The following is a 15,430-nucleotide window of genomic DNA, read 5'->3' as shown; positions in this document are numbered from 1 at the left end:
CATCTCAGGGATGAATCCCACTTGATCATAGTGTGTGATCCTTTAAATGTACTGTTGAATTTGGTTTCCTAGTATTTTGCTGAGGACTTTTGCATCTATATTCATCAGGGACATTGGCCTGTAATTTTCTTTTTCTGTCCTTGTCTGATTTTGGTATCAGAATAATGCTGGCTTCATAAAATGAGTTTGGAAGTGCTCCCTCCTTTTAAGTTTTTTGGAAAAGTCTGAGCAAGGATTGGTATCAATTCTTTAAATGTCTGGTAGAATTCATCTGGTCCTGGTTTTTCTTTTATGGGAAGTTTCTGATTACTGATCCAATAACTTACTTGTTAATGGTCTGTTCAGATTATTTATTTTTTCATGATTCAGTCTTGGTTAGCTATAGGTTTCTAGGAATTTCTCCATTTCTTCCAGATGTCCAGTTTGTTGGCATGTAATTGTTTATAGTAGCCTTTTATGATCCATTTCATTTCTGTGGTATTCAGTTGTAATGTCTCCTCTTTCATTTCTGATTTTATAGCTGTTCTCCTCTCATTTCTTTTTAGTCTAGCTAGAGTAGGTCAGTTTTGTCTTTTCAGAAAACACAGCTCTCAGTTTAGTTGGTCTTTTCTATTATTTCCCTGGTCTCTATTTTTGCTCTGATCTTCCTATGGTTAACTTTGAGCTTAGTTTGTTTTTTCTAGTTCCTGAGATGTAAAGTTTGGTTGAGATTTGTTTGTTTGTTCTTTTTTTTTTTTTTTAAATATTCACTTTAAAAAAAAAATTTTTTTTTTCAACGTTTATTTATTTTTGGGACAGAGAGAGACAGAGCATGAATGGGGGAGGGGCAGAGAGAGAGGGAGACACAGAATCGGAAACAGGCTCCAGGCTCTGAGCCATCAGCCCAGAGCCCGACGCGGGGCTCGAACTCACAGACCGCGAGATCACGACCTGGCTGAAGTCGGATGCTTAACCGACTACGCCACCCAGGCGCCCCTGTTTGTTTATTCTTTTTTTTTTTTTTCAGCGTTTATTTATTTTTGGGACAGAGAGAGACAGAGCATGAATGGGGGAGGGGCAGAGAGAGAGGGAGACACAGAATCGGAAACAGGCTCCAGGCTCTGAGCCATCATCAGCCCAGAGCCCGACGCGGGGCTCGAACTCCCGGACCGCGAGATCGTGACCTGGCTGAAGTCGGACGCTTAACCGACTGTGCCACCCAGGCGCCCCTGTTTGTTTATTCTTTTTTTTTTTTTATATGAAATTTATTGACAAATTGGTTTCCATACAACACCCAGTGCTCATCCCAAAAGGTGCCCTCCTCAATACCCATCACCCACCCTCTCCTCCCTCCCACCCCCCTTCAACCCTCAGTTTGTTCTCAGTTTTTAAGAGTCTCTGTTTGTTTATTCTTAATGTAGGTTTACTTCTATAAACTTCCCTCTTAAAACTGATTTTGCTGCATCCCATAAGTTTTGGTATGTTATATTTTTGTTTGTTTGTTTCAAGACAATTTTCTATTTTTCTATTTCTTCTTTCCATGGATTGTTTAAGAGTGTGTGGTTATTTTTCATGTATTTGTGAATTTTCCAGTTTTCCTCCTGTAACTGATTTCTAGTGTCATTTCACTGTGATTGGAAATGATAGTTTTCCTAGGACTTGTTTTGTGACCTAACACATGACTTTTCCTGGAGAATGTTCCATGCATGCTTGAAAAGAACGTGTATTCTGCTGCTGTTGGACAGAGCACTCTGTATATATCTATTAGGTGCCTGTAGTCAAAAGTATAAAGGCCAATATCTCCTTACTGATTTGTTTGGATGATTTATCCATTGTTGAAAGTGGGGTACTGAAGTCCTCTACGATTACTATATTATTGTCTGTTTCTCCCCACTCGCCCCCCTCTTTTTTAAAATTTTATGAGAGAGACAGAGCAAGAGAGAGAGCACATACACATGCTAGCAGGGAAGAGGGGCAGAGGGGGAGGGAGAGGCAGGAAGAGGGAGAAGGAGAGAAGGACAGAAGAAGAGAAGAAGAGAGGGAGAGGGGGAGAGGGGGAGAGGGGGAGAGGGGGAGAGGGAGAGAGGGAGAGAGAGAAACACCCCAAGCAGGCTCCGTGCTGTCAGTGTGGAGCCTGACACAGGGTTCAATGTGGGGCTTGATCCCATGACTCTGAGATCATGACCTGAGCTGACTGAGGCACCCAGGTGTCCCTATTTCTCCTTTCAGACGTTAGTATTTGCTTAATATATTTAGGTGCTCCAATGTCAAATGTACATATATTTGTTATATCTTGATGAATTGATTCATTTATCATTACATAACAATATTTTTTGGTCTCTTGTACAGCTTTTGAGCTAAAGTCTATTTTATCTGATAAAAATACAGCTACCCTTGCTTTCTTTTGGTTTCTATTTGCATGGAATAGTTTTTCCATCCCCTCACTTTGAGCATATGTGTCTTGAAGGGAGTCTCTTGTAGGTAGTATATAAATTGGGTCTTTTTAAAAATCCATTCAGCTACTCTGGACTTTTGATTAGAGATTTAAATCCATTTACATTGAAAGTAATTTTTGATAAGTAAAGACTTACTAATGCCACTTTATTATTTCCTCTTCTGTAGTTTCCTTGTTCCTTTCTTCCTCTCTTGCTGTCTTCCTTTGTGAATTTATGATTTCCCATAGTGGAATGTTTTGATTCTGTTGTCTATTGTAGATTTTTAATTTGTGGTTATTCTAAGGCTTACATAAAACATTTATAGATATAACCATTTATTTCACAATGGTAACTCTGATTGTATACAAAAGTTCTACCCTTTATTCCCTCTCATGTTTTTGACGTCACAATTTCACTTTTTATAGTGTATATTCACTAACAAGTTACTTAGCTATTTATTTTGTCCTTTAACTTTTAGAGTTAAGTGTTTAACACACCACCAGGTTATAGTATTAGAGCATTCTGAATTTGATTATATACGTATCTTTACCAGTGTGTCGTATATTTCATATTACTAATTTCATTTCAGCTTAAAGAATTCCTTTCAGCACTTCTTGTAAGGTAGGTCTAGTGGTGAAGAATTTCCTCAGCTTTGTTTGAGACACTTTATCTTGTCTTTGTTCCCGAAGAACATCTTTGCCGCATATTCTTGGTTGGCAGTTTTTATTTTCAGTACTTTGAATATATCATCCCATTCTCTTCTGGCCTGTGAGGTTTCTACTGCAAAATTGGCCGATAATCTTACGGGGATTCCCTTGTATGAAAGAACATTTTTTTTCTCTTTCTACTTTAAAATCCACTTGATTTTAAACAGTTTTATTATAATGTATATTGGAGATCACTTTAAACTGAAATTTGGGGGTGAAATATTAGCTTCATGAACTTGGATGTATACTTTCTCCTCAGATTTGGAAAGTTCTCAGACACTTTTTCTTTCTTTCTTTTTTTTAATGTTTATTTATTTATTTGGAGAAAGACAGAAAGAGAAAAAGAGAGAGAATCCCAAGCAGGCTCCATTCTCAGTGCAGAGCCCAATGTGGGTCTTGATCTCACAACCATGAAATCATGACCTAAGCTGAAATCAAGAGTTTGACGTTTAACCTGTTGAGTGACCCCAGGTGTCCCTCAGACATTATTTCTGTAAGTAAGCTTTCTGCCCCCTTCTACCTCTCCTTCTGGGGCTCCAATTTATTCACAGATTGTTTTTCCTAATGGTATCCCAAAGTTCACATAGGTTTTCTTCATTCTTTTTCATTCTTTATTCTTTGCCCTCCTTGAGTGGGTAATTTCAAGGTCTTGTCTTCTACTTTACAGGTTCTTTCTTTCCTCTGCTTGAGTTGTTCTGCTGTTGATGATCTCTGTTGCATTTTTTCTTCCATTCATCGTATTCTTCACCTCCAGAATTTCTGGTTGGTTCTTTTTCATGATTTCTGTCTTTGTTGAACTTCTCATTTTGTTTATGTATTGTTTTTCTGATTTCATCAATTTGTTTTTCTGTTTTCTTATAGCTCACTGAGCTCCTTAAAATAGCTCTTTTGGATTCTTTATCAGGTATATCATAGATTTCTATCTTTGGGGTCAGTTACCAGAAAATTACTGTGTTCCTTTTGTGGTGTCATGTTTCTTTGATTTTTTCATGTTCCTTGAAGTCTTTCTTGTATTGCTGTCTTCACAACTGAAGTAACAGTTACTTCCTCCAGTCTTTATTGACTGACCCCTTCAAAGTGTCCAATCTTGGACTCTTCTGCCCCAGTGGTATGCTGGAATTCCTCTGCTGGACTCCTGAACTTCCACAGAGGTTCCCTCATCCATGAGTGGATTGTCTAAATCTGTGTTCTCCAGGACCACAGCTGAAAGGGAGTGGAGCCAGTTCATGGGCTACTTCAGGGTCCACATCTGGGATTGAGGTCTGTATTCCTATTATGCAACACACAATTGGGTAAGATTCTCCTGGGTACTTAGTGTGTGGTGCTGGTGATAGAATCCAAGCCAAATGGGGCTGTAGCCATGCCCTCAAGGGCATGGAGCTGTGTCTCAGGCTACAGCCAGGGCTAGGGTTGGTGTATCGGCTGCTGGGGTGTGGGCCCATCCTCTCAAAATGGCTCTCCTTGTTTTTGGATGGCACTGGGGTTTCACAGTCTCCTCTCTGGGTCTCACAGCTCCCACAAAGACATGTTGTCCACCATGAGATGCCAAGTTATTGTTGAGGGAGAGACACAAGTGAAGGGCGTCTTATTCAGTTATCTGGCTTACATCATTTCCCTTCAATGCTTTCTAAAGACATATATAATGCACAGCATCTCAATCTCTGCTTCAAAAGGTAAGAAGACAGCGCAGATAGGTAGAAGATGAATTTTGTACTTTTAGGGTTTTAGGTAGTTTTTAGGATTCAACTGAGACTTTTAAGTTTGGACTTTAATATGTTTGTTAAAGCAACAGTGCTCCATCTGATCTTGGTAGGAATATAAATAAGTGACTAGCTGAGCAACTAGTATACTGGCTGTGAAAAAGAGGTAAAATTGGGAAAAAAAGAAGCAGTGTTTCTAGGCTACGTTATCCCAAACTTAACTTCAAATACAGAGAAATCAATCAACAAAATGACCTGGCTCTAATCCTACTTCTATAATTCTTTAATGTGCAATCCTATGCATATTATTTATCTCTTGATGCCACGTTCCTGATATGGTTTCTTTCCCTCTCCACTCACCATTTTGTAGGAGATCTTCATCAGAAATTTCTAAGCAACATAATCTACTGGTCAAATGCTGTTTAGGACTTCTACTTTGAGTAATTTTCTCTTAAGTAGCTCATAACACCCTAAGGTGGTGTACTCACCCCCAGATGGCTCTCACAGCAGATATTCGAACGGATGGGGGTTGTGTCTCATGAAGACCACTAACTGTTGCCTGTAGAAACTGCTGGATCAATTCAGGAGACATAGCAACAGTGAACCGACTGGCAGCCCAAAGTGCCCGGCCCAAGAGAAAAGGAGACACTGGGAGGAAGAGAGACCAATTAGGGGTTGAACAATAAAAAGGTTCTGTTACTTGCCCTTTCTCCTTCCCACCTCCATCCTCAACTTGTCACAGTAACTGGATACTACATAATATATACAACTTACTTAAGGAAAAAGCATGACCTTGTAAGATAAAAGCAAATATATGACCTTTGGTACAGAATCATTTTCCCAGTTTCACTTTGCACTATTTGCAAAGTAGATATTGAATATTCTTAGGCTAAAAAGACTTACCTCCCTCATTCCCATCCCTAGCTCTCATTATCCTTTACCTGCACTACTAGTTAGTCCTCTAAATGTCTTCTCCATTGCCAGTTGTTCCTACTCTTGGACCATCGTTGGAACATTGTAAATCATAGTTCTGTCATTATTTAGTATCTATCAATAAATTCCATAGTCTACCAAATAAAGACCATTTTAATTAAGCCTTATATTCAACACCCCCTGAGGTCAATGACTAGCATTACCTGTGATTTCCCTTTATGCCTTCTAAACTCAACCATACACCCCTCCCACAACTCACATCTTACTTTGCCATTTCTGTGCTTTGTATATAGGCCAACACATTCACTGCTACTTGCATAACCGAACTGACTTCTTGGGCTAAAGTAATCCTAACTATCTCTGTGCTGCTGTAATCCTATGTCTTTAGCTTTCTTACATGTAGCATATTTTGTTGGATATTCCAGCCACCAGTGTAAGGACTACTACCCCCCCACCCCCACCCCTGCCCCCGCTTACTATAACCTGCCTGATGACAGAGACTATACTTACTCAGCTTGTCACAGGGCTTAACTTAGTTACTTGTAAACATGTAGTTGATGAGAATTATTGAGCAGAACCTAACAACCTGTGCCATTCATATAATTTAAAATACATACTAATTTATGTAATACAGAGTAGCAGCTCTCAAAGTATGGTCTAGGGACTCTTGGGAGTCCCAAAAGTTAAAACTTTCATAGTGATATCAAGACATTATCTATCTTTTTCACTCTCACTCCTTCTCAAGTGTACAGTGGAGTTTTCCAGAGGTCATCTGATGTGCTGACACCACAGCTCTGACAGCTAATGAAATGTATGCTTGCAATTCCTGTGTTTTAGAAACTTCTCAGTTTTAATTTTTAATATGTTAATATTGACACAGAAAATTCACACAAAAATCTCTTTCGGACCACTGATAATTTTTAAGAGAGCAAAGAGGTCCTGACATCAGAAAGCTTGAGAATGGCTGGTGTAGAAAAGTTTTTAACTGTGGGCAGGACAACTGTCTCAATTGTAAATATTCTCAAGTCTCCACGAATTTTTGAAGGTTCTTTACCAGGGTAAATTCTATAAAAAATATGTTGATGGATTTGAGAACTTTGAACACTTTCATTCAACACATAATTATGAAATGTCTATTATATGCAAAGCATTGAGGGATACAAACATGTATTAGACATGATTTCTATTTTCAGACACCTTATATTCTAGTATGAAAAAAGAAAACATATTCACCAGCGTAAGTTAAGTATAGAGTGAAAAAGGATATTCCCAATGGGTCTGAGCTCTGGATGTTCAACCACTTTAATTCTGTGATTCAGAGAATGGAGGTGATGCCACACATATCTTATAATAGATTACCTATTTAGAGTCAGAGTAGAATGCTTTCAAATGGCTTCAGCTACTCAAACGGCTAGCCTACGAGTGAGAGGCAAGTGAACGGATTGAGAATAGAGCAAACAATGCCACATGTCCCGTGATTTACGTATTTGGACAAAGCAAAGATGACCTTTTGTAATGGGGGAAGTCTCTAGGGATCAGAATAAGGCATGGCATAGGCAGAAACAATGTAGCTGAAGATGGCAAAGAGAGAAATGATGATTCTTAATGACTGCTCTACATTGCTGGAGAAATAAATCTAATATAGTAGAGCCTACTTTTTTTTTTTTTTTTAAGGCAAGTAGCTAACATGAACATGAGAAGGGAACATTCTAATTATCTGGATATTGGCCAAGAATAAAGTTTGAGAAAAAAGGAAACAAACAGGAAGAATGACACTGACATAAACTGTCTAAAGGTAGTTTGGACTTAATAATGACAGAACTCAAGCCAAAGTTCTCAAGGTACAGCAACCAAATCTGCATCCTATTCAAATGCCAAAACCATCCATAAATGTGAGCACAGATTTGGAAGGGAAGTAAACAGAGTGGAAAAATTATGAATGTGGCAATATCAGTATCTTTGTTGGTAAAGCTTGAGCCACAGTCTCTAGGCTGTGTTAGAAGTTTAGATGAGTACAAGCTCTAGGGTGGAAAATTCTTTCCACCCTAAGGACACATGAATATCTGGCCTACCTATCTAAATGAACAATATAACTGAGTTGATGACAGGCGTGAATCCTGGCATTGTACTAAAATGTACCTGAGAGGTTGAGGTCTGCAAGGATGACATTGGTCAGGAACCCATGCATGTCAAAATGGATCCTGCCATTCTTCACACTGTCAGTGATGATGGACTTCACCGAGCCAAGGGCAAGCATGCATGCCTCATGTATCTTCCACCTGCAAAAGTGATACCATAGCCTGGTAAAACAAACTACACTGCCAAAAAGACATCTGAAGGAAGTAGAAACATGAATGGGTAGTCCAGCACAATCTGACCCAAAAGGGACGTTTATCTGCCCTTCTAATCTAAACCTACAGCTGAAAACAGGGAAATTTAATAACAGATTTTTCTAATTAAAAACAAAGTAAAGGTCCTTCCCTTCAAGGCTTTCGAAATCAAGGGATACAATAAAAGCATCTTAACCAATTATTTTAAGGTTGGGAGGATGGCTTTAAAACACATGATTCAAAGCAAGGATCTGCCTCAGATCTGATGCCCAGAACATGTCCCTAAGTTAACTATCAGTTGCTCACTCTTACCAGTGTTCGGTGCCGCTGTTTTTGGTTTGCTCAGCCTCTTGTAAGTGCCGGGTAGCTGCAGCAGCCAGGGCCGCTGCACTCTCATTCTGGAAATCAGTGGCCACAGCCTAGGGAGAGAGGGGAGGGCTAATAAACCTATCTGTGCAATTAAACCCATCTTAATTGCAAACTGCAAATTTAATTGCAAACTCGATGGTTCACGCTCATTCACACATACATGCCAAGTCCCAATTAGGCATATTAAAAATATAACCCTTATTAGTTCAGGGTCTTTAATGGAATTAAAGTAGTATTTCTGCAGTGCCTAGGCTTGTAAAGCTAACAAAATGTAAAGCTCTCTGGCTATATTGAGCAGAGTATAAGTGAGCAATGATTAATTCAGCTTCGAATGAAGCTTATTTATTTATTCTGGGAGCTTGACTGTAGAAATAAAAGGCTAATCTACGAACTGAAACTTAGTTGTGATCTTTCATAGGTGCCTTAGAAATACTAAAGGGTAATGAGAAGTGAGTTCGCTAATAATGAGAACCTCTCACCCAACAGAACACAGAGGCAGTTTCTTCACACAACTTCGACCCAGAGACAATTCTATGCTCTAGTGAGAGTCAAAGAAAACAGCAGATGTTTGTTTGGATGTTCATCTCTCAGTAATCTAATTTTTAAAAAATGTTTGCCAACATCTGGTTTATGCTACAGATTCTGGCTTAAGAGTGAATTAAACTCAATGCTCCTGATTCAATTACCCTTATTAGAACACTTTATCCTCTGCACAATTTTTACATCTAATATTTACTTGTAAACCAAAACCAGCAGGAATGACTTTGGAATTCCCGAGTCTCAAACTTCATTTGAGAAGCTCTTTTATTATCCTCAAAGAAGTCTAAGATAAAGTCACTCAATAACACTGCTCAACTTGGGTTAGTTGTCTACAAAGAAGAGGGAACGTTCAAGTGATTGGTTAGGATATTCTGGTTCAAGTATCAAGGGAACCCACTTACAAGCAATAGGTCTTGAGCTGCAATCCTAACAGTGTAGGAGAAAGTATCATCATCTTCATCTTCAACAAACTGTTGGGGGTTGGCTGTCCATACTTTAATCTGAAAGGATGATGCAGTTAGGTCTTTGTGAGGTTGCCAATCTGGTTCATATGTTCCCTTTTTTCATCCACACACCCAGAAGATTTCAACCTTTTGTTTTCATTTATTATTATTTTTTAAAGATTTTATTTTTAAGCAATCTCTACATACAACGTAGGGCTTGAACTCACAACCGCGAGACCAAGTGTCACATGCTCCACTGACTGAGCCAGCCAGGCACCCTCTTTTGTTTTTATCTTGAACGGAACTCTAGCCTCAGTCTTTTCTCTTTGATGTAGAGAAGTAAATCCTTTACCAAGGCAAGTAACAAAAGTTACTGCTCTCTAGTAGACACTGAGCTGATTACTAGTTCTCTGCTACTTTTAACCAGCTTTCACTTTCTGATAGATCAACTTTGAATATATTTGACTATATTAGGTCTGATGGAATATTTAATGTGAACATTATGTCGATTCTTGTGCTATTTATATAAGACAGGCATTATCTTATTTTTTTAATGCTCCTTTCTAGTCTACTGACCCAACAACCAGGCTAATGATCTCTATATGTCAGTATTTATAGAGAAGGAATAGATTCTTCCAGAAACCAGGGTCTTTGGTTAGTGGTAGTATGGAAGCAAAAGTAAAAGTATTCGCAAAGTCCAATTATCTAATATAGGAGTTAATAAAACCACAGAACCCAGAGATTTCCTAGAGGGGCACCTGGGTGGCTCAGTCAGTTGAGCATCTGACTTCGGCTCAGATCATGATCTTACGGTTTGTGAGTTTGAGGCCCACAATGGGCTCTGTGCTGGCAGTGCAGAGCCTGCTTGGGATTCTTTCTCTCTCTGCCCCTCCCCTGCTTGCATGTGCACCTGCGTGCACTCTCTCTCTCTCTCTCTTGCAGAAATAAACAAATATTACAAAAAAAAAAAAAAAAGTTTCCTAGAACTTCACATGAAGTTATTCTTCTAGTGTCTATTTTTAGAAATAAAACTGTTCACTTGACCTAGATCTCACATTCAAGTTGCACTTTCTAAAAAGAAGCTGGTAACTGTCTCCCAAATATCATTTACCTGTTCCTCAGTGATTTGCATGTACAGGATTATATAGTAAATCAACTCAGGCAAGGCTTTCTTAACAGTGCTTTTGAATTTGCTATTTTCTAGGAGAGCATGGACAAACTCAAAAATGCTAAAGACGAGATTTTCAAAGCCCAGGACTTCACCTACAGGAAATACACAAGAGAAGATTTTAATGACAAGCAAACAAAAGGACAGCATGTATGCTGGAAATGAACTACATTATCTTGTTAAATTAATGAATATTTACAGTCCTTGCTAATTTTTATTCCCAAGGGAACAAAGAGGGACGCTAAGGAGTCAAAGAAAGGAACTTTGAGAATATCAAAGATTCTTTGGTTTCTTAAGCAAAAGAATCAGAAACACTGAATATATCTTCCAGCATGTCTATTTTTGATTTGAAACACTTAAAAAATATTAAAACAGAAATGAAAGTATCATCTGCCACAAAGAAGTAGGCTGGATTAGATGGCCTTTATGGTATCTCTTCTAAATCAGAAATTCTATTTTATGAGATTTATGCAAATGCCTTTGAGGAACAGATTAAAGATTTTCAATGTCTCATTTCCCCACATCTAATACACTGAAAGGAAACTCAACTAGAAAACTTAACTTACGAGAGTGAAGCCTCTACGTTACCGCTATTATCTGTCTCTGGCTTTTTTCCTTTCCTAGAGCCCTTTCCTCACCGAGTGGTGTATCTGTTAAGATCAGATAAACTACATACCATCAGAATCCACAGGATCTTCTACTTCTTCTGTGTAATTTACTTCTGTCCTCACATAAGTATGATGAAGAGTAAAGAAATAGAATTTGGAGTCTGCTTTACATATATTCTACAAGAGAATGTTACACATTCCAACACTAAGAGCAGATACTTTAAAAAAGTCATTTAAAAAAGTGGAGTCGTATGAATGCAAGACCCAGTGCTAGATTCCCGACTACAGGTGGTAGCAGGTCCCTCAAGCTTTCTGAAAAGGATATAAAGCTGCACTCTCAGTTAGGGTGTTCCAGACAATAGGCAGAATCTGTTGCATGGAGGACACCATGTGCTTTGGGAAGTTTTTCACCAGGGCTGTCACTGCCTGAGAAATTACAGAGAAAAAAGACCTGAGAGTTACAAGTGATGGAGGAGAAAAACCAATGATTTCAGACCATCCGCTAAAACTCCAAGTACCTCAACGGTAGTAAATATTTACCTTTAGGACTTCCATCTTAAACCCACTGTCAGATGTGGGGCCATCTGGTATCTGGAGGGCCTGAACAAAGGCCTCTGTGAACTGCTGCACCACAGGAAAGATCAGAACTTTGGCTGCACCCTGGTAACAAACCAGTCAATATTGAACATACTTATAAATCAATGGCTTCAATGCACATATCAAACACCAAGATCTGAGGCATCGAAAGATTTCTCTGGGCTCAGGTTCCAATCAGAAAAGTACAGCTATCAAGTCACTGGAAGTGCTACCCAAGATTTCATATTTCCTTCTCTAACACTTGGAGTTCCTCACCACGGCCTTCTTAAAAGTTATTGTACAAGACCAACTTTTCAAAACTACTTTGGAATGACAGGGATTGGTGTTTTTCAGCTAGCTTTGTCTCATGTGAGACCAAAAAAAAGGCTATAAAAGAGTAGTCAAGTTCTGGGTGATGATTAATATGAAAAGATGCAGGATAAGGTGTCAGAAGAAATAAGGCTCAAATGAAAGGAAACTAAATTATATACAAATGTAATCAAAATGTTAAATGGAACCACAATTAGCATGCATCCTGGTACTCTTGAAATGAAATCAGTCACTGCTGTGCCTCCAACAGAAGGCATAAAGATTTTTAAGCATGAAGTCTGTTAGTGACCAAAAGGCTTCCTTACCTTTTCCAATTCCTCCATGTTACAGATCATATGGGCACAAGTGGTAAAAATCTCCACAGCTCGGGAACGGGTTCGAATACCATACACCTGGGAAAAGTTACAGCAGAGCCCTGAGATAGGTATGTCTGTGTCTATGTTTGCATATCTGGGGTCAGAAGAAAAACTAGGACTTCTCAATCTGACATGGGACTGGATTCCTAGAGAGATCGGAAACACCATCCACTCATATCCAGCAGATACGGATATTCTCTGTAATTCAGAGAATAAAAGCCAGCAGAACGTTAGAATTCACTGGAATTAGCCTATATATGTAGGCCTCTGTGGTCTGATTTTATTAAAAATATTAGGCTTGGCACTGCTTGAAATCTCAACACAGTCAACGTATTTCTTTCAAAAGGTAGACCCTTGACTGGGGGCAGAGTGAAGTAGGGAGGTTAAAACATTACCCACTGGGCACTCACAGTTTATTGTGAATGAGTCACCATTTGTATATACGGTAATCAAACACATATACAGTATATTATAAACCTATTATGGGCAATGCAGTGATAGACTGCTTCCACACAGTTGACTGAGGTGCCGTAACGAGGCAGGATGCTGTAACGAGAAGATAGAGGGAGCACAAAGCACTAGGTGCTCAGGGGATGCAGGGTGCCAGGAGCTATGAGATCATAATGTGAAGAAACAATGCAGCTCTCTCACTCCCTTATCAAAGGCTGGCCCCTGCAGTTATATGTGAAGGTTGTAAGGTTAACCCAGATTCAGATCTCTGTCCGTTCTGGTCTTTAGGTGTGGGGATCGTCGCAAATATAACAGTCTCCCACACGAGATGTGGAGGCTGACCAGAACCTAAGCAGCTCTTACTTGCTGTGATCCTGGAGCTGAGATTGCATACCTCGGCCATAGTGAAGATCTTATACATCTCTGGGAGGATGACAGGAGCAACAAGTGGCATCTGTGTGTCTGTTACTTCTCGAGTGAATTCTACAAAGAAAAACGGAGTACTATAAAAAATACTGCTTTATAAATATGGAAGTGGGAAAATTTTCACACTGCTTCTAAGTGGCAGTTCCCAAGCAGATAGCGTACAGAGGTAAAGACACAGGCCTGGTGGTCTTATTCTGGGGAAGGAACAGTAGCAAGAGTTATTATTTGTTAGAAAGGGAAAGAGAATAGCACAAAGATACAGGAAAATACGTAAGGTTGAGAAAAAAACCTTTATGTAAACACTGAAAGAAAATCTCTAAGAGTTGCATAAAAGTCCTTGCAAGGTCACCTTAGGAAAATCCTGTATTAGTCTAATTTATACCTGATTGTCAACATCCAGATGCACTTTAAGGTGTCTTACATTTGATTCCATTTAAAAAAAAATTTTTTTTAAACATTTATTCATTTTGGAGAGTGAGAGAGACAGAGCACAAGTGGAGGAGGGGCAGAGAGAGAGGGAGACACAGAACCCGAAGCAGCTCCAGGCTGTGAGCTGTCAGCCCAGGGCCTGATGCAGGGCTCCAACTCACGGACTGTCAGATCATGACCTGAGCCGAAGTCGGATGCTCAACCGACTGAGCCACCCAGGCGTCCCTTTTTGGTTCCATTTTTAATACTCTCCCTTGGTGAGTTGTTTTGATCTGCATAATAAAACATATGCAGGCTTACTAGGCTTCAACTCCACTCTGTATATGTTATTCTTCCCAGTGAATGACATTTATTGACCTAGAAGCCAGAGGTTGCTGCTCATTGGAAGAGAAAGGATTTCCACCATACGAATGTGGCAAAAAGCAACCTATATATGAAATGAGACTTGAAGAAGGTGAGAGAAATAGAGGTTGTGTCTTTCTCTTCACTTTCTGCACAAGGCACTGGGAAAGTATGAAGGGGTCTCATGGGGTCCCGTGGGTCTCATGTTATTAAAACTGTGAAATAAATACAAGCCCCGGGGTTCCAGTGTTTGTTCACTTTTTCTGCTGCTTTTCCTGGCAATTCCCCATTATCACTATAGAAATGGAGCTAGTGAACTGGGACATTTTTCAGGAGAATCTGCAACTAGAAATGCATGTCGGCACTTTCTAGGTTAATATACCCCCCAAATTTTGGGCAATATCAATCACCAGAAGTCATATGAAGATCATGTATTCAAGACTGAGTCTTCTTTACTAGCTTGGTTTCCTCCTAAAGAATAAATTTTGAGCTCTGAATAAAATAAATGTTCTATTTTCTTTAGAAATCCAAAGAAATTAGTCCAAACAAATGTGACGAATAGCAGATTAACAAAAACAAATTTTATGGAAAATGTAGTTTAACTTAATCCTACTAATAAATTGCTTAATCACATTTTTTGCTCTCCTATAAAATCATTCCTAGTAGTCTCAATTAACACTTAAACATTTTTTTTTTAATGTTCATTCATTTTTGAGAGAGACAGAGACAGAATGCGAGTGGGTTAGAGGCAGAGAGGGAGACACAGAATCTGAAGCAGGCTCCAGGCTCTGAACTGTCAGCACAGAGCCTGACGCGGGGCTCAACCTCACAAACTGTGAGATCATGACCCGAGTCAAATTCTGATGCTTAACCGACTGAGCCACCCAGGTGCTCCCCAAATAAGTTTTCTGAGGTCACTCAGCAAGTTAGAAAAGGGATAAGACACCGGGAAGATCTCAATCTCCAAACTTCTTTGAGATTGAAGAAAAAGCTGTAGCTGTGGTCAAATATATTAAAAAAAATTTTTTTTTAATTGTTTATTTATTATTGAGAGAAAGAGAAAGAGCATGAGCATGGGAGGGGCATAGAGAGGACACAGAATCTGAAGCAGGATCCAGGCTCTGAGCTGTTAGCACAGAGCCTGACGTGGGGCTCAAACTCACTGCGAGATCATGACCTGAGCCGAAGTCGGATGCTTAATCGACTGAGCCACCCAGGTGCCCCTGTGGTCAAATATTTCAATCCTTAGCTGTTATGTTTGCATTTCCTTTACACCATTAGTGTTAGTTACTTTTCATTTAAAAATAGA

At 39.3% G+C, this 15,430-nt stretch overlaps 1 protein-coding gene across 1 annotated transcript in view; it reads right to left on the bottom strand.

Annotated features, from left to right (window-relative positions):
• IPO9 (importin 9) overlaps window positions 1–15,430 on the bottom strand; it is a 56,676-nt gene that overhangs the window by 17,707 nt on the left and 23,539 nt on the right. Inside the window, exons 5-14 of the mRNA XM_003999369.5 lie at window positions 13,319–13,407; window positions 12,424–12,510; window positions 11,753–11,872; window positions 11,538–11,638; window positions 11,281–11,339; window positions 10,548–10,699; window positions 9,395–9,493; window positions 8,397–8,503; window positions 7,894–8,033; window positions 5,310–5,469 (exon numbers count right to left, since the gene is read on the bottom strand). Coding sequence (XP_003999418.1) covers window positions 5,310–5,469; window positions 7,894–8,033; window positions 8,397–8,503; window positions 9,395–9,493; window positions 10,548–10,699; window positions 11,281–11,339; window positions 11,538–11,638; window positions 11,753–11,872; window positions 12,424–12,510; window positions 13,319–13,407 — 1,114 coding nt within the window. The remainder of the gene's footprint in view (window positions 1–5,309; window positions 5,470–7,893; window positions 8,034–8,396; window positions 8,504–9,394; window positions 9,494–10,547; window positions 10,700–11,280; window positions 11,340–11,537; window positions 11,639–11,752; window positions 11,873–12,423; window positions 12,511–13,318; window positions 13,408–15,430) is intronic.

Source organism: Felis catus, chromosome F1 (genome assembly GCF_018350175.1).
Source record: "Felis catus isolate Fca126 chromosome F1, F.catus_Fca126_mat1.0, whole genome shotgun sequence".
NCBI lineage: Eukaryota > Metazoa > Chordata > Mammalia > Carnivora > Felidae > Felis > Felis catus.
This window is presented reverse-complemented; position numbering and strand designations above follow the sequence as displayed.